General features: G+C 43.6%; 2 protein-coding genes and 1 non-coding gene across 10 annotated transcripts; 1 reads left to right on the plus strand and 2 right to left on the minus strand.

The window, feature by feature from the left end:
- Window positions 1-1931: 1931 nt before the first annotated feature.
- Ints15 (integrator complex subunit 15) lies at window positions 1932-15158 on the minus strand. Of its 4 annotated transcripts, none has more exons than XM_046453808.2 (7): window positions 14842-14979; window positions 14483-14684; window positions 14168-14389; window positions 11573-11738; window positions 6983-7510; window positions 6079-6118; window positions 1932-2714 (listed from the first exon to the last, which is right to left on the minus strand). In XM_046453808.2, the coding sequence occupies exons 2-7, from the start codon at window positions 14564-14566 to the stop codon at window positions 2513-2515; spliced, it is 1242 nt and encodes a 413-aa protein (XP_046309764.1). In that variant the 5' UTR covers window positions 14567-14684; window positions 14842-14979; the 3' UTR covers window positions 1932-2512. The 4 variants fall into 4 exon arrangements, with proteins under 4 accessions (XP_046309764.1, XP_046309765.1, XP_058438451.1 ...); XM_046453809.2 differs by having other exon boundaries at window positions 14872-14964; XM_058582468.1 differs by lacking the exon at window positions 14483-14684 and having other exon boundaries at window positions 14872-15158.
- A 1059-nt stretch (window positions 15159-16217) lies between these two features.
- Window positions 16218-27455, minus strand: Zdhhc4 (zinc finger DHHC-type palmitoyltransferase 4). 5 transcript variants are annotated; one of them, XM_046453812.2, is made up of 9 exons: window positions 27359-27455; window positions 26455-26785; window positions 25848-25972; window positions 24999-25072; window positions 24505-24683; window positions 22303-22428; window positions 19716-19960; window positions 16503-16823; window positions 16218-16341 (listed from the first exon to the last, which is right to left on the minus strand). In XM_046453812.2, the coding sequence occupies exons 3-8, from the start codon at window positions 25965-25967 to the stop codon at window positions 16533-16535; spliced, it is 1035 nt and encodes a 344-aa protein (XP_046309768.1). In that variant the 5' UTR covers window positions 25968-25972; window positions 26455-26785; window positions 27359-27455; the 3' UTR covers window positions 16218-16341; window positions 16503-16532. The 5 variants fall into 5 exon arrangements, with proteins under 5 accessions (XP_046309768.1, XP_046309767.1, XP_046309770.1 ...); XM_046453811.1 differs by lacking the exon at window positions 16218-16341 and having other exon boundaries at window positions 16459-16823; window positions 26616-26785; XM_046453814.1 differs by lacking the exon at window positions 16218-16341 and having other exon boundaries at window positions 16459-16823; window positions 26482-26785.
- Window positions 17866-17939, plus strand: Trnaa-agc (transfer RNA alanine (anticodon AGC)). Its single transcript has one exon. It is a non-coding gene; the product is annotated as a tRNA-Ala (tRNA).
- Window positions 27456-27952: the final 497 nt, after the last annotated feature.

Raw genomic sequence — 27952 nt, forward strand, 5'->3', positions numbered from 1 at the left:
TCTCAATAAAACTGCTACTTTAAAAAAACATGCTATAGAAAACATCCTTGAACGTTATTCTTTGCTTCTGGAATTGCTGAATCATAGGGTCACTTTATTTTTTAATTTCTCAGGAATGGGAAAAACCAATTTACTCTACCACCATGTGATAATTGTTTCCCCACACCTCTAGCTACACTTTCTGCTTTGCTCAAGTGGGCAAGTGAAAAAATGACATGACACTATAATTACATTTTCCTGGTTACCATTTATATTTATATAGATAATCTGTTCATATTTATTGGCCTTTTTAATTTCCTCATCTACTAATTTTCTGTTCACGTCTTTCATTCCTTCTTTCTAAATGCCTTTTTTTAAACCTCTATTTACTTATTTTTATGTGGTACTGAGGATCGAACCCAGGGCCTCACACGTGCTAGGCGAGCACTCTACCACTGAGCCACAACCCCAGCCCTCTAAATGCCTTTGGATTAATTTGTAGTTCTTTGTATATTCTGGAGATACACTGATACATTGCAGATATTTTCTCATATACCAATTTTTGTTTAGTATATAAATTTTTAATATATGCAAAACACTTTTAGCAAGGGCCTGGCACAAAATACTCAACAGGAGAAATCCTTTTTCATTATTAATAAGGAAGAGAGCAAGAACTGGTCAACATGTGAACGGTCAGCTTCTATCCCCATTTCCAGTAGGTTAAGTACTCCTTGCCAGGATGGCCACCAGAGGAACTCTGGCTTTCTTAATTTTTTTTTTTTTCCTTTTTATTTTGGCAAGAACCATCTTGCATCCAAGAATGAAGGCACATCTAGCCCCTGGAAACATTTGGTGAAGGTTGCACTACACAGACTGTCTGGAACACGGGAGTGACTGAGGGCTGATTTTCAACCTTTTTCTGAAACACTTGGTAACAGCAAAATACGAAGAATGGGCCCAGAGCTAATCACTTGTTTCATGGATGTCTCCTCCCAAGAGACAGAAGCAGACACTCTCCTCCAGTTCCTGGTCTAATATCAGATTTACACATAAAGATGAAATATGTTCCATCAGGGATAATGAAATCAAACTCAAGGAAAATTTCCTTTATAGTTCACGGCTCTTTAAAGCAATGTGAAAACAGATTGCAGATGGGCTTCACCTTGCTGGCTGGTTCCTTGCCCTGGCTGTGGTTGACATCCCAGGGGCCCAGGGAAAGCTGTGAGTTCTTGTCCCCGAGAAGGAACATGTGGCCTCGCCAACCAAGGATGGCTCTTACATGCAACTGCCTCAGTTCATGTTCCTGACCTTGGTGGATGCCTTGAACTCCAGATTTTAAACACACACACACACACAGAGTTAGGCCACCTGGTTTTGTTTGGTCTTCCAGGCCATGGCCTTCAACCAAGAATAGAAGAGTAAATAAGATTACTTTTCTTCCATACAAGTTAATCTGTCCTCTCCTGGTCCATTGTTTGCTGTTACAATATGTCACTTCTTGCTTTCAGGCTAGAAGAGAAATGGTGACATGGTCACTGAGCCTTTCTTCCTCCCCCAATTAATGAAAATTCAAAGCAGATACTTTCTAATGGTATGCTAGGGGGAAAAAAATTCCTGAGGGCTGTTATTTTGTACCTGAGGGAAGAGAACATGAACCTGACAAATGCCTGCTGAGCCCAGAGGCCCAGCTCAGGGTGGAGACAGTGTTTCAGTCAAAAGTGGCTAAAGACTTGTGCTCAACCTTTTTACCACAATCACTGCAGCCTGGGGTGAAAACCTCCCGCTGCTTACATTTAGTAAGTTATTAAAATAACTTAATAAGGGCTGGGATATAGCTCAGTGGTAAATGCCTGCCTAGCATGTGCAGGGCCTGGGGTTCAGTTCAAAGCAACATACACAGACACAAGCCCAAAAAACACAATAATGAAACAAAAATTCCATAAAGTCTACAAAACTGTTTAGAAAAATTTTATTTGAACATATGAAAGGAAAATTCAGAGACACCTGATAAACCAGAGAAGTTTCTTTCCAAGATGGCGGGAAATCCCTACAGGTGTCCCTGAGCCACACACAAGCTTGGGTCACACCGTTCCAGCTATGAGCTCATGGAGCTGCAGCACAAGCCTGTGTTTTTGGCAGCCATGTCACGTTTGCACAGAGAGACCAGACAAGTGGACTTGCAGGTGCAGCTTCCCCATCGGTGCTCCTCCTGGCACAGGCTCCATGTCTGAATGACACGCAAGTGAACCAAAGCTCATGGAACTGGCATACTTAAAAACACTCCCAGCACTCTCGGCAGAGGTCTGTACATTTTTCCTTTCATCCATCCAATCTGGATTTTTAAGAATGTGACCAGGTAGGCACCTGGACTGCTACCACTTGGAACTTCCGAACCAAGACGGTCTGACAGCCAGGAGGGGCCACCTGTTGCCTCCCCAGGGTCCTCTTTTTGGGACCACTACCCTCTTCTGAGGGCTTCCTCAACTCAGGTGCAGAAGGCACACTGCTGCATGGTGGCTCAGGAGGGGCTGGCCTAGCGCATGGGCCTGAATGGAAATGTCACTCCTGAGATGAACGTATGTCCGGGGTGTGTGGGCAGGGCAGGGTGGGCAGCAGGATGGGCCGGCACGGCCCCGTAGCCCAGCGGGGGCGTGTGGATATGAGGGTAGAACCCAGGAGGGAGCGCTGCATGCGGCGACTGTTGCACTGGGCCCGAGATCACCAGCTGGAGCAGGCTGCAAACAAGGAGAAGTGTTAGGACTGCAGATTCCAGGGCAAGGTTCTGAATACATGTACTTTGAGGCTTAGTCAATCCCCTGCACCCAGTGCCCAGGCACAGTGGCACCTCACATGTCCACAGGGCAGAACAGACACCAATGAAGACAGTCATATGGGTTTCTCAGTAGGTGACCAGTGAGCACAGCAGTAGGGAAGGGGCTGGTAGCTAGGGAAGAGCTGGGAAATTAACTAGGGGTGGCAAGATTTAGCCTGGGATACAGGCAGAGCCTGAGAGGAGGGACCAGAAGAGGGAAAGCCAGAACCCCCAGCAACAACATATGGAGGGAGCAGTCTACACCCCGAACCCTTGGTTTACATGAAAGCTCTTGATGTGACATCTGCAGCTTCTCTGCCCTTGGAGCTTGGGGCCTACCACAGGTCAGCTTCCATTTCAGTCTCAGCTGCCCTCCGCTTACAGTGACTATAACTGAGATACCCTGGCGATCAGGACAGGAGGCCATAGTTTTCTCAAAGTCATTCTTAATGAATGAGTCCTAATTGAAGTCCAAGCATAAGTCCCACAAAAGCCGGTCTTTCAAATGATACTGAAATCAAGAGTCCAGCACAGCACCCGCTGAGACACAGCCTAGGCCTGGCCCAGCCCCTACTAACCTGAGGAACCCATTTCCCCAGCTGTGGAGGGGCAGACCATCCTGCTCAGGAGATCTGCCATGCCAAGGTCATAGCCTAACTACCCAACCTCGCCCTGGGTCTCTGAACAATTACGTCTCACCAACAACCCCAGCTCCCCTCCATTCAGGACCAACCCACTGAAGTACCTGGACCTGCCCCTCTTCAGGAAAGACCTTTCCCTTTCCACAGCCTCCACGTTCTAGAGATCCTCTTTGAGAAGTCAGCATCAGTTTTCAACACTGGGTCCTTCTGAGATTCATTTCTCCTTGGCTTATCCTTTCTAGCCCATGACCCACAGGATGATCAGCAGGATCTACAGTTTCATTCACCCCCTCCAGTTTCCCCCACCTCAGCCTACTCCATCCTCCTATTATTAGCTTCAAGTAAGCGACTCCCCAGGACTTCTCCCCATCAGGGCTTTCCACACCTAGGACATAGGCATCCTATCCAGCCTTTCCCCTAGCCTCCAGGACCTCCAGTTTTGCTACTGACACTCTGCTCTACTTGCTCTTCTCCTAATGTCACCCCAGGACCTTGGCTTAGCTGGGTCCTATGTCTAGAGGGTCTACACCAGTCTTTTTCATCACCAAACCCAACCTGCTAGACCACAGGAGGGTCTTGGGCATGAAAAGAGCTGGTGTAGCTTGGTGGCCCAATGCTATTCTGATCCCCTTTTCATTTACGCTACTACTTTTTTATAACTAGAGTAAGAAACTTGATCCAAAATTTATAAACCCAGTAAGTACTACAGACAGAATGGGAGTTGTATGTTTGAATATATACTCCCTGCCAGAGATTAAAAGTGGTTCCAGAAGTTTCTGGGCTAGTTGGAAAATCAATTAACAGAAAGAGACCACCAGAATTCAAAGTATTTCATGTGAAATTCCAAGGAATTTTCTTGGAGTTCATAAAAAAGAAAAGGAGCAGTGGGGCCTTCTGAGGGAAAGCTGGCCTTAGGGAGCCTGTTGTTGGAAAAGTGAGCTGCTATGTCCTCCTCACTTTATTACTTATATGATCACCTCACCTCCATTCAGGCTAATTGCCCCTGCACGAAGACAACAGTCTGGGCTGGATAACAGGGTCCCCACCATGGTACCAGGCTGTACTTCCTCAGCATGCAGCTGACCCTTGGCCTCCAGTTATGCATGTCTCTAAAGAGCGGGCGGGGCAGGCCCTAGGTGGCCATGATAGTCACAGTGGAGCAGCACTGCCCTGTTTCCCTGTTCACACTGCCTGCCAAAGCCAGTCCCAGAGCCCAGCAATTCCCTGTTAAGGACCAATCTGATGATCTAAAGAAAGAAGAGCATTAATGATTTTACCAACTTAACCCAGTTGTTTTCACCTCTATAAATCTGTCCTTGTGCCAAGTAGTTCTGTCTTCAACTGCAAACATTTCCCTGCACAGTCCTCACAATTACTATTTTAAGTGGATACATAATGTTCTACCCTTGTGACACATCACAACTAACTTACCAAGTCTCCCTGTGCTGTGGACAGTTAAGCTGCTACCAGCTGTCTGCTACTAATACTGAATTTTTTTGAAACAGTTTTGTACACATACCTTTTAGCTTCTTTTCTAAGGATAAATTCATAGAAGTAAAAGTTCTAAGTTACTAAAGGAACAGTGAGAGTGAAAGCAGGTAACACTAGATGCCATACATCAAATACTGTTCCAATTACTTTCTGTTTTTACTCATTCAAACCTTATAAAACTCTAAGGCTTCAGGTGGGGTAAGGCAAGGGGGACTGGAAACACGAACTATAATTATTGTGGTTTTACAGATGAGAAGACTGAGGCAGCAGAAGGCAGGAACTTGACCAATGTCATAAAGACAGGAAGTAGCAGGGCCAGGATTCTAAAAGAATCCGTGTGACATTATGCCTTTTCATTCTGACTGCGGTTGTGGAGAGAGTCCCATGGGGTAGGGACAATGTGAAATTTACAAACACCACCTCATTTTACCCTAGCAAGGCAGGGATGAGTCCTGCCCCATTTGACAAAGGAAAGACCAAGCTCAGAGACAGATGAAGAGTGCCCAAATGTCACAGCAAATCTAGCAGCATCACTCAGAAACTAGGTAGGTCCCTGCTGCTAGAAGCCCAAGCCCTGACATTACTAACACTGTACTCTACTATGGTCCTTTGAAGGATTGGGTAAGTCAAAATGTCACCAATGGAGTGCCAGAATACCACCCTCACTACCAAATAGAAGCTCAGTGATTTAATAAGCTGAGTGACACCTAGAGTGCCTTCTCTTGACTCCTGCAAGAAGGCGACTTTAGGTCAGGCACAGTGGTACCTGTGTGTAAGGTACACATACCTGGCCAAAAGTGGCCTTCTTGCGGGAAGGGGTTGGGCGTGTAGCTTAGTAGTAGAACACTTTTCTAATATGTGCCAGGCAGGTCCTGAGTTCAATCTACAGCACCACAAAATTTAAAAAAGGGGGCATGTTTCATGTTTACACTCTACTTAGGACTCCTCTCATGAGGGTTAGGCTAACATTTATATTCCCCACTTACCACTAGGTCCTAAAGGATGTCTTTCCTTACAGAGACATGCTCTGGACCCTGAAGACCACCTCTCCCTAAGGAATGCAGGACAAATGGGTCCACTCTGCTTTGCCATCTGCCATCCTCCCTCTCTGCCCCAGCAAAGCTAGCCCAGCTAGAAGTCTTGGAGGACACCTACTTGTTATGAGGCAGCCTGGAGCACAGGGTTCTCAGGTCATCTGAAATTAAGGAGACACATTATTAAGAAGCAGACGGGAGAGAAGGTGAACTGTTGGCTGAGGTACTTTTCAAGGATGCTAACAAGGCAGCAAATAGAGACTGATACTCCATGTTTCCAGCATCTGTAGAAACTGGCCCCTCTTTTCTTTCAGTTTTTGCTTTAACAAATAGGCCCAAAATAGAAGAAAGGTTTGTTAGCAATTTGTCAGGTGGCTGGGAAAGAACCTAGAGGCAGGCAGACACCCAAGGCACAGGAGCAGTGGTAAAACAGTAAACTCATCACCATCAGCTGGGGACACAGGCAACTCTTGTGAGTGCATTAACAGCTAAAAAGTGTACTCAAGTGGGTCACTGGTACCAGGTCAATCTCCAGGGAGAGTTCAAGCACTGAAATGCAAAAGAATTCAGGAATCCTCAAAACAGCAATGGGAATGCACATCTTGACAGGGCAGAAGTTACGTAAACACATACATTTGCTAAAAGCACCTCTAACTTTGCACTTATATCTGTGCATTTTACTTATGTCAATTATGCCTTAAGAAAAAAGAAGAAAGAAGAATCCTCAAGAGGAAAAATGATCAATCCTCTCCAGGAGTCCCCAGTTCTGGGTCAAAAGAGCCAGGTGATGCCCAGATGTCATGTCTGGCAAATTAACACTCTGATGGGGGGGTGCAGGGAGAGCAGAGTGACACAGTACCACTGAGATGCTCTGAGATTTTTACCTTCCTCCCCTGCATCCACTAAGAAAAAAAAAAGAAGTCCTAAAACAGTCAAAAATAGTGTCTGTCTAGGAGCCCTATCTTCTTTCTGCCTGGGTGATGCTGTTGCCACTCCCAGGAGGCCTGGGCAGGGAAGGCACCCACCTCTCGTGCACAGCAGGGCTCCTGAAGCCATGGCCACCTGCAAAGCCTGTGCCAGCCTGTCCAGCGAGAGCTCAATCTCCTGAGAAGCGTTGAGGGGGTTTAGTTCATCTGCCAGTCTGTTGATCTCCTCTACCAGTGGGACCATGTGGTCAAACAGGATCAGTCCCAGGCGCCCATAGAGATTCTTCTCAGTTAAGTGCAGTTGGAGCGTAATGAGAACCTGTAGGACGCTGAGGTGGAGTTTTGAGTACAAAAGGTGGGAGTCTCTGTCTATCCCCACACCCGAGTCCTTTGCAACCTTGTTATTGACGTGGCCATTGGATAAGCAAGGCTTCTTCTTTCTTTTGTAAGCCAGAGGGGCCTTTACGCACCAGCGGATCAATCCAATGAGTGGGGTGAGCTCTAAAAATCCTATTGGTAGATTGGCTGCAATTGGAGTATTTAAAAAAGTGATGAGAATCAACCTTGGGTCCTCAAAAATCCAGTTGACAATCATTTCAAGCAAGTCCAAAGGTGGAATGAGATCATCTGCAAACAAAGACCGCTGAGTCAGAAGTGTTCTTGATGTTGGAGACAGGAGTGGCAAGTGGACAAGGGAAGACGAATCCCTAAGTTCATGGTCTTCCTGCCTGGTGTTCAGATCATTACTGCCTAGTTTATCTATTTTCTGTCTCCTTTCCTAGAACATCCGCCAATGAGGGCTGGGACTCCTATCTTAGCCAATGTTACAACCCCAGTGCCCAGGACCCTCTGGCCAATATAGAGGCTGAAATAACACTTGTAAGTCAACAATTTCATACAGCTCCATTATGGTTTGAAGAAATATCCTCCTGGGTGTCAAGTTAAATAAAATTCCACACTTTTTATGTCCAAAATTACCACTACACTCCATTCCTTCCCTTGTGAGCAGGGTTCTTCCCTACACTCATCATCTCCTCTACTGTACAGTAATGGCTATGGTGCCCCTCCGAGAGCAGCTCAGAGTCCCGTCAGTCTTCTGTCCACTACCAACAACCACCCCAACTCCAAAGCTAGTCTAAAAAAGCAAAAGTTTGGCCTTCTGTGATCCCTGAGACCCAGCACATTCCAGGGCCTAGACCAAGAACAATAATAATGAGGAGAGTTTAACCCATTTAAGCCTCACAAAACTGTCACCCCCACACAAAGGATGAGGAAATTGAGACAGTGATGTTAAATAATTTCTCAGGACTCAAAAGGATGTGGTAGGCTCAGATCTGATTTCAGGTAGCCTCTCTTAGACCACTAGACTACACTGCCCATCCCGGGATTGGCATATTATACCTTCAGGCTGGCTATGCCCCCAGCCTCCTCTCTGGGACAGCACACCCCACAACTCAAGGGAAAACTAAGGATGACAGAACCCCTTTCGGGCCAAGCATGAAAGAGGAGACGGTGTGAAGTAAGTCACGTTGAAGGATAAGATTTCCAGTTATTTTTTTCTCTGGAAGCTGGTTTTTTATTCCTAAGATTGTTCCTATAACTGTTTGGAATAAAGGGACTGCCCCTTCTGTGGTGAACTGACAGCAGCAGCAAGGAGCACTGTTGTCTCCAACCCTCACTTGGCATTCTTGTGTGCTTGATTCCCTGAAATGTTTCTGTCTGGACAACTCCAGGTTCGTGCCCGCTCCTCTGCTGTATGCCCCAGGTCAAAGCGAGGTGTCCAATGGCCTGAAGTCAGTGTGTACATGCGTGGATGTGTGCCATGGGCACACATGTAAATATGCATACTTAGTGACTCAATCCTAAAACTCCACACTTTCCTCCTCAGAGACTGGTTCTTGCTCTCAACAAGAAGAGGCTCTGCACGGTTAGGTGAGCTTCTTTGTGTGTGTGTGGTAGGAAGACACAAACGCCCTCAGAATATTCTTGTTAGCAGGAGCACCAAAGAACAGCACCAATCACCATTTGGACAGCAGTCTCAGGTCTGGCCCTCCAGGACCACGATTGTGATGAGTGGCTTGAGGAATCACTGACACACCAGACTTCTATGTCGGCTTACAAGAAAAACACCATGTCTTAGATACACCCTGTCAGTGGTATTCCCTAAACATTATATCTTATTCCACATGTTAATTCATTCATTCCCAGTGTTAAGAATAATTTCTGTCCCATTGGCCTGAAATAACTGATGACATGAAACACCAACTACAATGCTATGAACTGGATTTGAATTAAGTCTCTCCCACTGGAAGACCGAAAACCTGAACACAGCTCCCAGCTAATAACAGCTCTTAGGAAACCTTTGCAGGACCAAGTTAGGGAAAATTCTACCCTAGATGCACAGCACTACTCTATAAGAGACCTATTTACAACTCCATAGGAAAACTGCCTTTTTAAAAATCCCTTGGTATTGGGGGATAAACCCAGGGACATGGAGTCACATCCCCAGCCCTTTTTAAATATTTAGAAACAGGGTCTCGTTAAGTTGCTTAGGGCCTTGCTAAGTTGATGAGGCTGGCTTTGAATTTGCAATCCTCCTGCCTCAGCCTCCTGAACCACTGGGATTACAGGTGTGCACCACTGCGACCTGCTGGCAAACTGCTCTTAAAGAGTATGGAATCAGGGGCAGGGGCTGTGGTTGTAGCTCAGCGGTAGCGCACTTGCCTGGCATGTATGAGGCACTGAGTTCGATTCTCAGCACCACATACAAATAAATAAAGATCTATCAACAACTAAAAAAATATTTTAAAAAAACGAGTATGGAATTAGCATAGGAATATGATATATATATATAAATAGTTTATACTATTTCCATGTGAACATTCTAAATAATTAAACTGTTTAAAAACAAGGAAAAAAGTTACAAATAAAAGGAGGTTTAAATATAGTCAGAGAGCTGGTGAAGACCAATACTGAACTAAAAAGAATAGGGGAAGTATCATCAAAAGTTCTTATTCTGACCAGGCATCCGGGCGTGGTGGTGCACACTTGTAATCTCAGCAGTTCAGGAGGCTGAGGCAGGAGGATCATGAGTTTAAAGCCAGTCTCTGCAAAAAGCAAGGTGCTAAGCAACTCAGTGAGACCCTGTCTCTAAATAAAATACAAAAAAGGGCTGGGGATGTGGCTCAGTGGTTGAGTGGCCCTGAGTTCAATCCCCAGTACCAAAAAAAAAAAAAAAGTTCTCATTCTGCTGTTTTAGCTATGAGATCAGGATAAAAAACTATTGTCAACTCTCTGAGCAAGAGCAAAAGGCAAAGAAGAAAGAATTTGGAATACAGCAGAAAAGCAGGCGTTGAACCTGGCTCTACACAGAGAGCCACCCATGAGGGACCATAACTTTTCCAAATGGAAAAATAATAGGCATAGCCCCTGCCTGGGAACCAAACAATACTGCAGGGGTTGCATGGGGACTAGTTGTAGAAGAACCTGGTGCATGAGAAAGCCCCAAATTTCTTAGAACTCACCCATGGGAGAAAAAGTGGGCAACAGAGCCAAGTAGGTAGGGATCTGAGTCTCCCACCCCAATCTGACCACAGCTAGTCAACTTTTTTTTTTTTTTTTTAAACTGGACATCTGACCAGGGAGCTCTGCTATTAGACAGGGATAAGGGACATGGGCTTCTCCCAGTCAAAGCCAAACACTATTCTGTGGCTATTAAGAGGACTTCTACCATCTCAAAAACTTCACTAAGAGTAGAACTAGAAAAAAAAAAAAAAGAGTAGAACTAGCATGTGTACCTTCCAGCACAAAACACTGAAGACATCTCATCACCTAGGTAGAACTGTTGTCAAAGAGGTGCAGCCTCAAACTTTTCATAAGGAAATAATCATGTATGTCCAAATTAAGGGGCATTCAGCAAAACAACATGCCTGAGCATGTCAAGGTAATAAGAAATTACTTTTAAATGCTGGGAAGCTTGTCTAGATTTAAAGAACCTAAGGATAAATGCCAACTACATTCAATGTGTGACCCCTGACTGGCTCCTGAATTTTCTCGATCCCTCTAAGTAAAAAAAAAAAACAAAACTATAAAAACATTGAGACAAGTAGGAAAATTTGCATATAGGCTATATCACAGGAGAATTCCACTGGCATTAAATTTCTCAGGTATGATAATGTTAACATGGTTGTATAAGATAATGTTCTTATTCTTTAGAAGATATGTGTTTACATATTTGGTATATGATATCAGCAATAAATTCTTACTAGTTCAGAAAAAATTATGTGTATGTGTGCGTTGGGACAAAGCTAATACATGGCAAAATGTTCATAGTTGAATCTAGGTGAGAAGTATATGAGTGTTTGTTGTATTAATATTGCAACTTTCTGAATTTTTCAAAATAAAAAGTAGGGGATAAAGAGGCAGGCCACATTTCACCGACTTCAGACCCTGGCATTTGAGCTATTTGCCACTTCTACCCATTCCAACTCAGGCAATGGGGATACTGAGGAAACTCATAGGTCCAGCTGTCCAGAGTTTTAGTTTTAGGCCCAAAATAAAGAAGTACATTTCTGAGAGAAAAAAAAAAAAAAGCCAAAGCATTCACTGGAAAAGAAAACTGGCAATTAGTTGAAGCTTCTCTGATGGCAATAACCTGTATAACTTTTTTTTACTGTATAACTTTTTTACCTGATGACAAGTCATAGAGCGCAGTGACAGATGTTATGAACTGACAGCAGAATCGAGGGCTGGCACTGAATATCTGTTTCAGTGTCTGTACGGAGCCTGGCACCAAACAGCAGTAGTCATCCACGAGAGCCCTGGCAAGTCTTACACAGTAGACCACAGGTGTCCGCTGGAAAGAAGACACAGGCCACGTAACTACACGTGTGGTGACCCAGCAGGCAGCAACTATGTACAAATGCTGAAGACCACCAAAACTAGCAGAACCACTTCCAGGAGAAATGTTAACAGCTTCTTTTAGTAATGTAAAGTCCACAGACCAAATCTGCCCCTCTACCCACCTTTGTGAATTAAGTTTTACCAAGATGTGGCCATGATCATTTGTTTGTCCACTGTTTAAGGCTGCTCTTCCACTACAAGGGCTGAACAGAACTGAACAGCTGCGACAGAGATAATATGATCTGCAAAGACTAAAATGTTTGCCAAAAACATTTGCTGGATCTTGCTTCAAAGTTTACTTAGGAAAGATCACTTGACCTCAGGTGAAGAAATGACAACTCTTACAATGTTAAATGTTCCAGGTGACACAACGCAGGTAAAAATTCACAGCTGCTACCACTTTGAAAAGATTTATGAGTCTGAGAACCCACATGATTAAAATGTCTGTTTAGAGCAGCAATTTGCATATTCCTCTTATAATCCTCTTCTTTTTGACGTATTTCTACAATACTGTTGAATCCTATATCACCACTCTCCCCCGGCATTCTCCCTCCAGGTATGTGTCTATCAGTAGCTCTGGTCACATTTAGCAGCTGCTCATTATGCAGCAGCTCCAGGGCACTAACTGGGCCTACAGCAGAAACTCTAAGGAGACAGCATGGTCAGATTGTTTATTTGGCCTGTCCTCTGCCACTAAGAACACTGATATCTCCACCTGGCCTCAAGAGAAAGCTAAAGCCCCTAACCCCAGGTAGCAACCCTGACCCAAACCACCAAGATCTTTTTGTTGACATCTGCTTTCATTTTATCAAAATGCCAGCACATCATCATCAAAAGACATCAATGAAAAACTAGAAGATGCTAAACTTGGTTTCAATAGATTGTCAAGGGATAAAGGGAATCCTGAGATTAAATATAATATTAATGATTAATTTGGATGCCCCAGAAATTGGACTGGCGAGAATTAAGGTATAAACTTCACTGAGATTCTCTAGTGTACTACAAATAATATGATTTTGTTAGCCAAATTTTATGCATAAACAAGATTATAAGAAAAACTATTAATTAAATTGGGAAAAAAACAGATTTTGGGGCTGAGATGTGCCTCAGTGGTAGAGCACTTGCCTTGCATGGGCAAGAACCTGGATTCAATCCCCAGCACCTCAAAAGTTTTTTTATTTTCAAGTATTGGGAATAAAGCAGGTTTATGAAACTGATAAATTGTTAACTTGGCTAAGGAATAGATTAGTCAAAAATTTGGTCAATAACTAAGTAGATTATTAATTTTTTAGACCTTGAGAAGCAAAAAAAGCAAAACAAATGAATTTCCCAAAATATCACCTAGCACTAAACCTATTGTAAATATATACTTTTTCCTTTGATATGTCCATTTGAAGGGTTATCAACTATGTGATGTCACCCTAGAGCTAGGCAAAACAATTCACCTGTTTACTGACTACAGAAAAGTACTACCTTCTAACAGTGGGTAAACATTTGTACAACTTAACATATAGTGATATTAAAAAAAAAAAATCCCTTTTTTGAGACTCCATAATACTATTTTCATTTATAATTTTCCTCTAAGAGGAGCATGGGACGATTAGATAAATTCTAGATAGGGAAGAGGGGTGGGAGGGAAAGGGAGGGGTAGGGGATTAGCAAGGGCAGTGGAATGTGATGGACATCATTATCCAAAGTATATGTATGAAGACTCGAATTGGGTGTCAACATACTTTATATATAAACAGATATGAAAAATTGTGGTATATATGTGTAATAAGAATTGTGATGCAAAAAAAAAGTACATGTATAAAGGCATGAATTGGTGTGAACATACTCTATATACAAAGCTATGAAAAATTGTACTCTATATGTGTAATAAGAATTGTAATGCATTCCACTGTCCTGTATTTTAAAAAGTAAAAATCAATAAAACTAAAACAAACAAACAAAAAACAACAACAACAAAAAAACACATTGAAAAAAAAATTTCCCCTAAGAATGATTTTTCACTTGTTCTAAAGACGAGGCCTTTTTTTCTTCATTAAGAAAAAAAATTAACTTGCCATTACAAACTATTATGTCCCCAAGAATTGTCATGCTTTGAAAATAAAAACAGGATAGGAATACAGCTATGAGTATCCAGGGCAGTAATGATTAAGAACATGATATGTGTGAAAAGACCTCCCCAGTGATTCAGTTAAATTAATGACCCTGATAGTAAACAACAGGTAAACATTTGTACAACTTAACATTTAATGATCTTAAAAAAAAAAAAAAAAATTTTTTTTGAGACTGTACGTTATTTTAATTTATAATTTTCCCCTAAGAATGATTTTTCACTTGTTCTGAAGAAGATTTTAGGAACTCTGGAGAGCGTACCTGGAGCCAGGAGGCTGCACACTCCAACACTGGAACTCGACACACAGCCACCGCCATGGACACCAGTTTTCCCAACAGGCTCATCCGGCTGTCATCGGCTTTGTTCCCCTGAGGGCTGAAAAGTGATGAGAAAATAATCTGCCGCACAGAGTCCTTGGTTTGCTCCTGGAAATAATTGCACATGATTTCAAGAAGCTGAAGCTCCTGAAGTGAATTCAGTCTCTGTAAAACAAACCCGGGACAAGCTATAAGAAATGTGGCTTTCACATACCCGTTAGTTCACCCGGTGAGAAACCAGGAACTACCATTAGTTACCCCAGGATATTTTTCGCCCCTCTGAATCCCGGGTCCTGGGGAGCGGAACGCTACTGCCAAGCTCAGGAAAAAGTCATATCTCATCAAGTATCATCTCGGAGGCCACACAGTTTTAGACTCTAGGTAACAGGCCTTTAGCGAGGTAAGCGGACAGTCCCCGAAGTCTCATCCCAGAACACTTCTGAGCCGGACTGTCACACGCCTGCAAAACAGGCACGCGGTTGAGCAATGCTGCAGGACTGCAGGGTAGGGGGCTGGGTTGGGGGTGGGGGGCCGCTGCAGGAGCAAGGCCAAGGGCGAGAACCCAGCAGCCTGGCAACTGCTTGTCACCGAGGGGAAGGGCACGATCGGGCAGGCACCTTGGGCTGCGCGCCGCGCTCCTTGGGCACCTGGAACACGAACTCCTCCAGCAGCTCCACGGGGCCCTTGTCCACGATGGGCAGCGGCGCGCTCTGCAGCTGACTGCTGAAGTAGATGTCCAGGTGGTACAGCACCTCCTTAGCTGCGCTCAGGGCGTCGCGGCGCAGCAGCGAGTGGCGGATGTCGCTCATGGTGCGGTGGCTGTGGCCCAGCACCCGCGCGTCCCACTTCCGCCCGGCAGCCGGGGACGCGCTGCCGCCTGTGGAGACAAAGAGGCGCGACCCGGCCTCCGCCCCGACCCGGGCCGAGCAGCGGCGCCCGCCCGCCCGCCACTACCTTCTGCCGGCCCGCTCAGGGGGCCATCGCTCCCGCCACCGGTGGCCAGCGGGCGAACGGGGTCCGATTGCCGGGCCGCACAGAGCCGAGGGAGCCGTCGCTGCGCAGCCGAACGGCGGCGGAATGCCGGGCAACGACGGCGGCCCGCAGGGGCCACGTGAAGGCTGCGGCCGCGCACGCTCCAGAGGGCGCCCCCTGGTGGCGCAGCCCGGGCAGTAGGCGGGAGGGGCGCCGCGCAGCGGAGGCAGACCCCGCCCCTTTGGAGACCGCCTCCGGTCGTGAGCGCGTGGTAAGAGCCGCCACACCCTCCCGAGAGTGCGTCTTGAAACTTTTCCAGGAGTCCTCCTGCTCTTCGTGGAAAAGTGCTTTCCACCAGCAAGGATAGGGCAGTAGTACAGGGCTTTGGGTTGGGGGCCAGTGGACTTGGGTTTCTCCCTGCCCCAGCCATTAAAGTTTCATCTTTTCTGAACCCACTGGCTGCCAGGACAGGTGATGCTGGTAAAGGCATTCCCCTACCCTTTGTCTCCTACCACTCCTTCTGGCCCCAGGGTCTCTATTCCCCAGTCCTCTCTAGACGCCTGGCCTCTGTAGCTGCTGGCTTCTAGGTGTAGCCTGGCATTTGGGTGGCTTGCAAAGTCTAGCCCAACTGCCTCCTGCTTCTGAAAAACCTCTCACCCTAAAACCCATCAGCACTTTATATGAACCTCTTTTCTGGCATCCATCTCTTTGCATTGAACTAGTCACCGTTTTACTTTTGGAATTTTAAAACAAGGCAACAAAAGCTTGAATATGGCCAGAAGCCAGTGGAGAGCAAGGCCGGAGGCCACAAGTACAGGAATGTGAGTAAAGGCCTATGTGCTGGCTGAAGGCAGGTCTGAGTGAGGATGTGAATAAAGCAAGAAAATGCCCTGGCTGGGAGGGACAGACTAGGGGAGGGCATAAGAGAGGGCACAACTAGGCATAATCCCAAGACACTGAGTCACTGAGACCCCTGCACACCTGGGTGCAAGGCTGTACATCCCCTCCTTGTTCACATACCTAGACTGTAGAGAGGTCTCATTGTCACCTGGAACCTCAGAGAAGTCATCTCTTGACCCTGACACTGGGACCGGAGGTGCTCAGTGCCAGCATAAGATGAGCAAACAAGATATCTGCCACAGCAGCTGGCAAAGATCAGGCACTCAATAAACATGAGTTTTCCCTTCCCCCCTGAAAGCCCATGTATACACACAGCACAGACCACAACAGCTGCTTAATAATCACAGCAGAAAACAAAACAATGCTGAGAAAATAAGTATCCATATGTATAAATAAAGGTGTGTACATCTAAAAGGCAGGAGTATTCTTTCCATTCTTATTTCTTCTTCCTCTCATAATATGGAACAGCAGGTAGAAAGATTTCTCGGAGGTTGCTCCAAAGCCCGTGGGAATGAATGTTCTGGTAGATTTGAGGCTCTGCTGATGGGGGCCGGACCACCACAGGACAGAGTTGGCACCAGGCCCAGTCACCTTTGTACCACTCATTTGTGGTCTGGTTGGTGGCTGCCAGGTACAGAGCAAAGCACAGGTAGCCCCCCAGGAGGAAGCTCAGCACCGTAACAAAGCCGAGCAAGGAGACAATCCTTGGAAATGTCAGGAACAGGTACTAAGGGCAAAGAAGATGCAGAATGTTAGGAAGAAAACGGTGACATCCATGAAGGTCAGCACCCACTAGCCCAGATCTGGTCCATGAACACAACAGAGCCACAACCTCAACTCATCTACATGTGTCTAAATATAACCCACTGAGCCATAATCAGCACCCACAAATAGCCCAGGAATCACCCTGATGTGCAAGCATTTACTCTGGAATGAATCAAGTATTCATACTGAGGGAAAGACTATCCAGGAAATGGAGCTGTGGCAATTGAAAATTTACAAACACAGACCTTAGTTCATGAACCAAAATAAAACCCAGATGAACAAGAGAAACCAATGTCTATCTGAAAACAATCTGACCGCAAAAATACATGTACTAGAATATTCACTATGGTACTGATTCTAACAGCCTGTCTTCCCAAAAGAAACATTAATATTCCTCTACAAGGAAGAGCAAAATAAACTCTGGGATAGTTACCACTATGGAATAATAAAGAGTCATTGAAAACCAAGGTAATTTCTATGTACTGATTTTGAAAAGATTATGATATATTTATTGCCCAATGAGAAAGGCAAAGTTCAAGGATCACATTTTAATCTTTTTTTTTTTTTCACCACTGGATTGAACCCAGTGGTGCTCTATCACTGAGCTACATCCCCAACCCTTTTCATTTGAGACAGGGTCTCACTAAGTTGCCCAGGCTGGCCTCTAACTTTTGATCCTCCTATCTCTGCCTCCTGAGTTGCTGGGATTACAGGCATGTGCCACTCCACCTGGCCAAATTGTAATCTTTTTTGTGTAAAGACACTCAGTAAAACAACTGACTCTGTGAAGGTATATAGCCAAACAAATAAACAGAAAAAGGCCTAAAAATATACATACCAATTTTCAAAGTGTTTGCCTCTGGGAAGTGCAACTGGGACTGGGGGAATGGATAACTCTCACTTTTCTGAGACAGGAGGATCCAAGTTCAAAGCCAGCTTGGATAACATACTAAGAAACTGTCTCAAAATAAAATAAATCTTTAAAAAATGGCTGGGGTCAGGGCTGGGGATATAGCTCAGTTGGTAGAGTGTTTGCCTAGCATGCACAAGGCCCTGGGTTCAATCCCCAGCACCATAAAAAAATAAATAAAAAATATGGCTGGGGCCAGGCAGGATGTCCCATGCCTGTAATCCCAGCAGCTTGGGACACTGAGGCAGGAGGATTGTGAATTCAAAGCCAGCCTCAGCAACTTAACAAGGCCCTAAGCAACTCAGCAAGGCCCTAAGCAACTCAGCAACCCCATCTCTAAATAAAATACAAAAATTGGCTGGGGACGTGGCTCACTGGTTGAGTGCCTCTGGGTTCAATACACAGCACCCCACCCCAAAGGAAAAAAACAAAGATACATTGAGCTTCATTAATATAAAACCTTTTTCAAAACAACAACAAAAACTGTCAAAAAAGTGAAAAGACAACCCATGAACAGGAAGAAATATTTGATAATCTATTCATATACCTGATAATAGTCTAGAATAAAGAACTCTTTTTAAAAAATATTTATTTTTTTAGTTGTTTAGGTGGACACAATATCTTTATTTTATTTTTATGTGGTGCTGAGGATTGAACCCAGAGCCTCATGCATGCTAGGCTAGCACTCTACCCCTGAGCCATAACCTCTGTCCTAGAATAAAGAATTCTTACAATAATAAAAAGGCAAAATTTTTAAATGGGTAAAGGTTTTAAGTAGATATTTCTTCAAAGAAGATATACAAATGGCCAACAAATACATGAAAAGATACTCAACATCATTAGTCATTAGAGAAGGGCAAATCAAACTGCAATGAGATACCACTTCAATGTCCATCAAGATGGCTACAGTAAAAAAAGACAGGTGTGACTACATGCACTTGTGATCCCAGTTACTCAGGTGGCACTTAGGCAGGAGGCTCTAGAGTTCAAGGTCAACCTCTATAACTCAGTGAGAGCTCCTTTTCAAAACAAACAAACAAACAAAAAAAAAAAGTTTTTTCATTTTTTTTTAAAGACAGATAATAAAAAGTGAAGAAACTAGAACCTTCATACTCAACTTCTGGGAATGTAAAATGGTACAGACACTTTGAAAAAGAGTCAGTTCTTTAAATGGTACTATATGACCCAGCAATATATTCATATAAATTATCTCCACATAAAAACTTGTACAGAAGCATTTTTCAAAAAATAGCCTCAATGTGGAAACACCCAAATATCCATCAACTTATGAATAAATAAAATGTGGTATATCTACAATGTAATATTATTCAGCCATAAAAAGAAATGAAGTACAGATTTATGCTACAACATGGATGAACCTTGAAAATATTATGCTACTAAAAAGAAGTCAGTCAAAAAGGCCATGTATATGAAATGTCCAGAAAACAAATTTATGAAGACAGAAAGTAGATTTACAGATGCCAGGGTCTAGGGGAAGACAGAAGAGGGTGTTTCTTTTGGGGATAATGAAATGTTCTGAAATGATATAGTGGTAATGGGTGTAAAACTCTGTGAATATACTAAAACCACTGATATATTTTGAAGAGTGGATTTTATGGTATGAGATTTTATGTAACTTTTTTTTTTTTTGGTACTAGGGATTGAACCCAGGGGCACTTAACTGAATCACATCCCCAGCCCATTTTTATTTTGACACATAGTCTTGCTAAGTTGCTTAAGGCCTTTCTTAAGTTGTTGAGGCTGGCTTTGAACTTTCTATCCTCCATCCTCAGCCTCCTGAGCTGCTGGGATTATAGGCATACGCTACTGAAACTGGCTGTATCAATTTTTAAAGAAAAACAACATCTTCGTATTTTCACTGGGAAAAGAAACATCATTTTTACAATTCTGAAACCAGAATTCAGAGAGCCACTGCATAATTACCTGAATAAGAAAGGTTGTGTCCACAGCCTGGGAATGTCCAAGGTCATCGATGTAAGTTTCCTGGTAGAGGTCTGACATTGTCACCAGGCAGACCAGAAACATGGTGCTTATAATGGCCATGATGGCAGCTGACGCAGTCAACGTCAAAAGGTAGATGAGGAAGTACCTGGTATTCCAGGCCCCGATGCAGGTGTTCACCCAAACACAGTGATGGTCAAAACGGTGCACACACCAATTACACACACCTGCATGGAGAAGAGGGAGCCACAGACTGAGTTTGTCCTTGATGAGACATGACACCATGTGCACTTTTACAAAGTGACCAATGGCAATAAGAGTGTGTGGAGGAAGGTGGGGCAGTGGCAGTTGCTATCACCAAGCTTTTAGAACCATAGAGTCCACTACAGTAGCCACTAGCCACATGTGGGTATGGAGCACTGCAATATAGTTAAAAGAAAAATATGAAAGAATACTTTGTCAATATTGACAATTTTACAGTTGTTTGCAATTTATACAATACTATTTTGAATTCAGTGTGAATAATTCTGAGGTAACATGAGAGGTGGTGAACTTACTTAACATGAACAGGTATAGTTTTATTTATTTTTGCAGTGCTGGGGAATCAAACCCAGGGCTTTGTGTTTGACAGGTAAGCATTCTACCACTGGGCCACATCCCTAGCCCCAAATATAATTTTAAAACTGATGGCTTTGGGCTGAATTGTGGCTCAATGGTAGAGCACTTGGCTGGCATGTGTGAGGCTCTGGGCTTGATCCTCGGCACCGCATATAAATAAAAAAATAAAGTAAAAGATCCACTAAAAAAAAACAAAAACAACTGATGGCTTTGCTTTAAAATCAAGTCAGTTCTTCTGATAAAGATGAACCATTTAGTCAATGTAGATTTTCACAGTAAAATAAAATGTTTTGGTACTTAATTCACTTATTGGAAAACTTTTAAGAGTGTCTGGATATAGTATAAGTGTTTAAGTCTACTCTTTCAACTATAAATTTTATGAAATCTAAATACAGGTCAAGAACTTCCAATGAGAACTTAGTACCTGAATGGATATGTGCTATAAAAGTAAAATACACCAGATTTCAAAGACTTAGTATGAAAAAAAGAACACAGCTAGGTGCAGTGGCCCTGCCTAATCTTAGCAGCTGGAAAAGCTAGGCAGGAGGATTACAAGTTTGAGGGCAGCCTCATCCATTTAGCAAGACCCTGCCTCAGGAAAATAAAAAAAGTAAAAAGGACAGGAGACAAAGCTCAAGTGGTAAAGCACCCGTGGATTAGAACTCCAGTACTGGGAAAAAATTAAAATAAAAAATAAATTTAAAGGGCTGGGGTTGTGGCTCAGTGGCAGAGCACTTACCCGGCATATGTGAGGCAATGAGTTCATCTCAGCACCACATATAAATAAATAAAATAAAAGTCTATCAACAACAACAACAACAAAAATCTTTTAAAAAATAATAAATAAATTTAAAAACGGACTGATGCTGGGCGTGGCAGATCACACCTGTAAGCCCAGCAGTTGTAGGATCATGAGTTCAAAGTCTGCCCCAGCGGTTGGGGATGTGGCTCAAGTGGTAGCACGCTCACCTGGCATGCGTGAGGTACTGGGTTCCATCCTCAGCACCACATAAAAATAAAGTAAAGCTATTGTGTCCACCTAAAAATACTAAAAAAAAAAAAAAAAAAAAAAAACTGTCCCAGCAACTTAATGAGGCCCTGTCTCTAAATAAAATATGAAAAAAGGGCTGAGGATGTGGCTCAGTGGTTCAGGGCCCCTGAGTTCAATCTCCAATACAAAAAAAACAAAACAAAAAAACGGGTGGGAGGGGAAGAAGGTGCTGGGGATGTAGCTCAGTGGTAAAGCACTCCTAGGTTCAACCCCCAGTACCAAAAAACAAAAAGGAAAAACATAAATTACCTCATGAATATTTTTACATTGATTACACATTAAAATTGTATTTTATTATTTTTTAAAATTTTTTAATTTGTTACACATGATAGTACAATGAACAAAATTGTATTTTAGGCCTGGGGCTGAGGTAGAGCTTAGCGGTAGAGCACCTGCATGACATGTATGAGGTCTGGGTTCAATCCCCAGGGCCACCAAAAAAAAAAAAAAAAAAAAAAAGATATTTCAGGACATGGGTTTAAATAAAATATGTGATTAAGTAATTGCTTCTTTTGCAATAAGGCTACTAGAAAATTTTAAACCACATATGTGACTCATGTAATATTTTTGTCAGATAGGAAACAGCCTAGAACCTTAGGCATTCCCTAGAATACTAGGCTTAGCTAGGGCTAAAATCTGCACACAGCAGACCATAAAAGCATCTCTCCCATAGCAAAAGAGAGCTATTATGCCTAGGGCTGAGGATGGCCACTGTGCAAAAACATACAACCTTACCCTCAAGTCATCTGGAAAAAACCACGATCTGGCCTCCAACAGAAGCAGACAACCCACATGTAGGAATCAAATGGCTGTCTTTTTAGACTCATGAAATACCACCTTACAGATAAAGCCCATGCATGCACTTGGGAGGGTCCACTGGAGCCCAATAGCCATACTCACTGCAGTGCTTGGATCGAGCTGGTTTCCTTAAGTCACAAGTAGAACACCTTGCATTCTTTGGAAACATAACTTCATCAAATTCATAAACTTGAAGAAATAATAATTCATTTTCTTTTGTTATGGTGCCTGAAAAAGATAAGGACGAATGCTAGTTTCAAGCAATATGTAGGTGGGATAGTCACAAAGCCTGTCCCAATACAACAGAACTAAAACTGCTATATTTAATATTTTAGGTAATTCATTTTTTATATCTGCTTTGACATATAATCCATAGATTCAATTCAAAGTATACAACTCACTGGTTTTTAATATATTCAGAGTTATACAATCATTATCATAATCAATTTTAGAATACGATCACCTGAAAAAGAAACCCATTAGCAGTCACTGCCTACTTCTAAGGTCCCCAGGCCCTAGAAACTGCTAATCTATTTTCTTTCTCTATGGATTTCCTTTTTTGGATCTTCATATAAATGAAATCATATAATTTATGGGTTTTTTTTTGTGTGTGTGTGTGTGTGTGTGTGTGTGTCTGGCTTCTTTCATCAGCATGTTTTTATGGTTCAGACAAGTTAGAGCCTGAATCTATACTTCATTCTTGTTCTGCTTTGCAGTGCTGCAGATGGAACCCAGGGCTTCTCTTATGGTAAGCAAGTGCTCTACCACTGGCTCCCACCACAGCTTCTAGTCTTTTTTATGGCTGAATAATAGTCCATTAAATGGGTTTATCACATCTTTTCACATTCATCACTTAATGGACATTTGGTGTTTCAAGGACCTTAAAGTATAAAAGTAAAACAATAGGACAGAAAAAAAATTACTAAGCACAGTGTAATAAAATTAAAACCAGACAAAAGAGACTTGAGAGCATAGAGCATTAGCTGTGATAAAGAGGCTTGATTTATTATGAAAAAAAAGACTGAAAGATTGTGAAGTATTATCCACAAGGAAAGGATAATACCAACTCTAAACATGACAATGTATTTAGTAAGAATATATATGTGCATAATAGTTTTAAAATATTTAACAAACTATGAAGAAAAGCCATCAGAATGAGATAACATTGCTCTGAGAAACTAATTTAAAAACACTAGTATGGATATAAAAGTTTTGAACATAATTAACAAACCTGATATAATACGACTCTTGTTGAATACAGTGGTACATACCTATAATCCCAGTGACTTGGGAGGCTGAGATAGAAGGATCACAAGTTGGAGGCCAGCCTCAGCAACTTAGTGAGGCACACAAAAACTTAGCAAGACCCTGTCTCAAAATTTAGAAAAATAAAATAAAAAGAACTGGGGACACCATTTAATGGTAAAGCATTCCTGGGTTCAATCCTCAGTACAAAAAAACAAAACAGGGGCTGGAGTTGTATTCAGCAGTAGAGCGCTTGCCTCGTATATGTGAGGTACTCCATTCAATTCCCAGCACCACATACAAATAAGCAAATAAAATAAAGGTCCATCAACAACTAAAACAAACAAACAAACAAAAAAGCCAAAAACTTAGAAAATACAAACTTTTTTCAAGCACATATGGATCATTACGAAAACTGACCACATACCCAAGCATAATGCAAGTCTCAAAAAATTTTTAAAAGGGAACATTATCATACTAAACCTATGTTCTACACATATACAATCAACCAAAAATAAGATATATATAAAGAGTTCTAAGTAACCCTTCGGTCAATGACAAAATAAAAAACTGGAAATATGCCAGGTGCTATGGTGCATTCCTGTAATCCCAGTGACTTGGGAGGTTGAGGCAGTAATACTGTAAGTTCAAAGCCAGCCTCAGCAACTTAGTGAGGCACTTAGCAACCCTGTCTCTAAATAAAATATTTTAAAAGGGCTGGGAGGGCTGGGGTTATGGCTCAGTGGCAGAGTGCTTACCTGGCATGTGTAAGGCACTGGGTTCCATCCTAGGCACCACATAAAAATAAATAAATAAATAGATAGATAAATAAATAAATAAATAAATAAAAAGGGCTAGGGATGTGGCTCAGTGGTTAAGCACCCCTTGGTTCAATCCCTGGTACAAGGAGGAAAAAGAAAAAACTGGAAATATAAAGTTAATAAACCCATGACACACAAAATCCTTTGCAAACTTCTCAGAGAAACCACTACTTGTTTGCAGCACTATCAGTAAAATAGTTGAGCTGTCTCAGTCTGTATGCTAAGAGCCTCAACTTACCAGGATTGGTTAAACAAGTTAGGGTGAAGAAAATCAGGCATATAATTAGCAACAGATACGGCAGAAGAAGGTAATACAGAGAGAATTCCAGCTCTTGACAGTAGCCAAATATTTCCCAGGTATATTCAGTATAAACTGTCCCTTGCAAGACCAGGTGCAGGATAATGAAGGCATGGTTGCTGAAAGGAAACAAGCACAGCTTATTCATAGGGTTGCTCCATTAAGAAACTGTACAAAAGGAAAAAAACTAACCAAGGGCCAACCATGTCCTTTAAAAATTAACTAAGAAACCATTCCACTCTTTAAATATGTATTTTAAAGTAGATATTAATATCCCAGAGACAGAAGGCAGATTATCCATGAGTAGAGAGGCTCTGAACCCAGCATCCTTCCCATGCTGGAAACCACAGGAGCTTCCTGTAGCTACAGATTAGCAACAATTAATAATCAAGACAAAAACAGAGGATCCCATTTGAACTCTGAACTGTAAATACCGTGTATGGAAGAGGTAATGAAGCAATTTTCTCACGGCTCTCTGAATGCATTCTGGAATTATACAGGAACATATCTAAAATTTAAAAATTAAAAAAAGTTCAATTTCATTTCTCACCACCACCCCCATTCCCACAATTTCAATACTCCACATACAACTGGCAACTTGTTTCCTCCTATAGGTAGTAAAACAACTTAAAAGAGAATTTTTAAAAGAGAGAGAGAGAGAGTGAGTGAGCGAGCGAGCGAGCGCGCGCGCAGGGCTTCCTTCTACTGGCTTGCCTTATGATGCCAATTCTTTCACTCCTACCCTGATCCCAAAGATGATACCTGTCAGGTATACCTTCATGGAAAGAAAGGTAAGCAGAGGTTCAGGAAATGCTGATGTGAAGGCTGCTCCTTCCCCTGCCCTGGATTCAGTCCACCCCCAGATCACCAGTAGCCTAGGTCCCTCCCACATCAACCTCTTCCCATGAGCAGCTTGCCCCAATTTTGCTCACTTTGACCCTTAATGGAGAGAAGGCAGACAGAAGCTCAGCTTTCAGAGCACACATCCTCAGTTTCACCTATCAAGTACCTCCAGAAGAATTCTGCTCATGTCTATGCCCAATTACAGGCATCACATCCAGAATTTAAGAGCCAAACTTAAGAATGCTATCTTATCTCAGAGCATCATCACAAGATTACTTTCAGCAGTAACAAAAACAAAACAGATAAACTGTGGAATACACTAAAACTTCCATAAATGAAAGACTAAATAAACCAATGAATTTAAATGGCATCTCTTTCTTGTCCTGTTGAGAAACCAGTAAGTCCTTTAGATTAGGGCAATGTTCAAATTTGAGTGTTACCTGTGCTCCTCCCTGGACCAGACCTTTCAAACGGTGGGTTTTGGAGCAAATGCAGACCATAACAACACTAACCAGCATGAACACCAAGTAGAACAAGAAGAGAATCAGGAAGTCCATCATGGTGGCTGTAAAGGAACAGAAAGAGTATGACTAGTTACTACTGAGGGATTTACATTATGGTACACATTCTCAGACATCAACTCCAGTTCTCAAAACAGAATTCCCTGCCCTCAGGCACATGCCACAGAGCCCTACTACTTTCACTGGGGCCTCTTAGATCATCCTGAGCTCTCTTTTTCAAGATGAACACTGTGGCCTGCCTTTGGGGCATTTCCTGCCTGCAAATTCCAAGATAAAGTGAAGAAAAATGTGGGTACACCTTCCTTTCCCACAATAACAAATCTTTCTTTTACTTCCTTAAATATTCATATAGATACTGATACAGAAAGTACTCCCCAAAATCTGATGACAACATCATCCAAACAGGTAGCTCCTGGAGGAAGTCAGGGGGCCTACACCCAGCACCAGGCATCATGTTCTATGAAGTACCCCTTCAGATCAGTGACCACAACTCTCAGGGATCACACATAGGAAACAATATATGGACCTGTATTAAGAAACTGGAAGTGGTTACTTTGGCTCTTCGCAGACAGGATTCTGGACCGGGATTGAAACTTGAGATAATCAAACTAGAAATTGTTCATGATATGACAAGGAACGAAAAGCAGCAATTCGCACTCATGAAGTAATTCAAAGTCTCCCGCCTACATATTTCTGTTGGTTGTATGCTTTATCAGCTGGTGGCTCGGGCATTCCTCTTTCCAAACATCCACGGAGACTTAAGGTGGCAGATCCGCTTCGCAAGTGGTGTGCCCCTGGTACAACAGGCAGCATCCAAAACTGCAGGAGCCGTGGTTCCTTCAGGAGGTCGGATCGGACTGCAGAGACGACAGATGGGTTCAATATTCGCATATTGAGATAAGTGTTGGAGTTGGCAGCGGAATGCATTGTGGAAAAGGATTTGCAAGTAGGGGATGTTGAGCCCCCCGAGGCGTGAACGACTTATAATGACTTCTGAAGAAACAGCTAATTAGGAAAAAATAGGCCGGGAGCCTTGGGTCTACCCCTCGTTATCCCTACCCTTGAGGCACCCACGCCGGAGGCCAGGCAGAGCGAGGCCAAGAACTCTCTATCCGAGGCTCCCAGGCCTGGCCCGAGCTTTCCCCGGATGCCGGAACCTGCGTAGGGGGTAGGGGGAGGCAGGTGGCAGCAGGCTCGGAAGCGAATTGTAGCAGGCCGGGCAAGGACAGGTGAGGCCCGGGAAAGGGAGCAGGTGACAGCTGACTTGGAGGAACGCAGGGAGCAGCGGTTGGAGGAGACACAGGGGCGCCCGGGCGGGATGGAGATAGCACTGAGGCACTCTCACACACCAGGGAGAGGGGGAAGGCTCAAAAATGGGGACCGAAGACCCTGAGCAAGCAGGGGTGACAACCCCGCAGAAGCAACCTTACCCCCAGCCTCCACCACAAAGCCGGGACCAAGCCGGCGCCCTCAGGAGACTTCCGGCAAACCGGTGACGTCATCGCAGCGCCCCCGCCCCACAAGGCTTACTTCCGGCGGAAGTAGGAGCCGGAGGCCGTGGGTTGTGGGGTTGCGGGATTTGGTGCCGCCAGGAAGTGGGATTTTTGGAAACTGTCTGCAGATTTACTAGAGGACCGTGGTGGGTCTGACTCGGGAGGATACCGCGGCTGGGAATCGGGCCGGGCCGCCGCAACCGTGGCCCGGGTCCTAGCCGAGCAGGGGGCCCAGAGCGGCCGCGCTTTGGAGACTCCTGTCCTATTACCGTGCCTTCGCGGCGGACTGCTTGCTCATAGCCAGCATCACCGTTAGGATCTTTCCGAACCATTCCAGCATCTTCCACCGCAGAAGGCACACTATGTGACCGCCTGGGTCATAGTCCGCTCCTCGAGCATCCCTGCTTCTGCTCTCTGTACAGCTCTGAGCATCCTCCCCCTGGAGGCAGTGACTAGTGCTTGACCGGAAGCCTTGAGGATGAAAGAGAAGGCTGTTTTGATGATAGTCAGTCTTGGGGCGAGAAGAGCTGC

The sequence above is a fragment of the Marmota monax genome, unplaced genomic scaffold (genome assembly GCF_021218885.2).
Source record: "Marmota monax isolate L192 unplaced genomic scaffold, Marmota_monax_Labrador192_F-V1.1 WCK01_AAM20220418_F8-fsc00338, whole genome shotgun sequence".
Lineage (NCBI taxonomy): Eukaryota > Metazoa > Chordata > Mammalia > Rodentia > Sciuridae > Marmota > Marmota monax.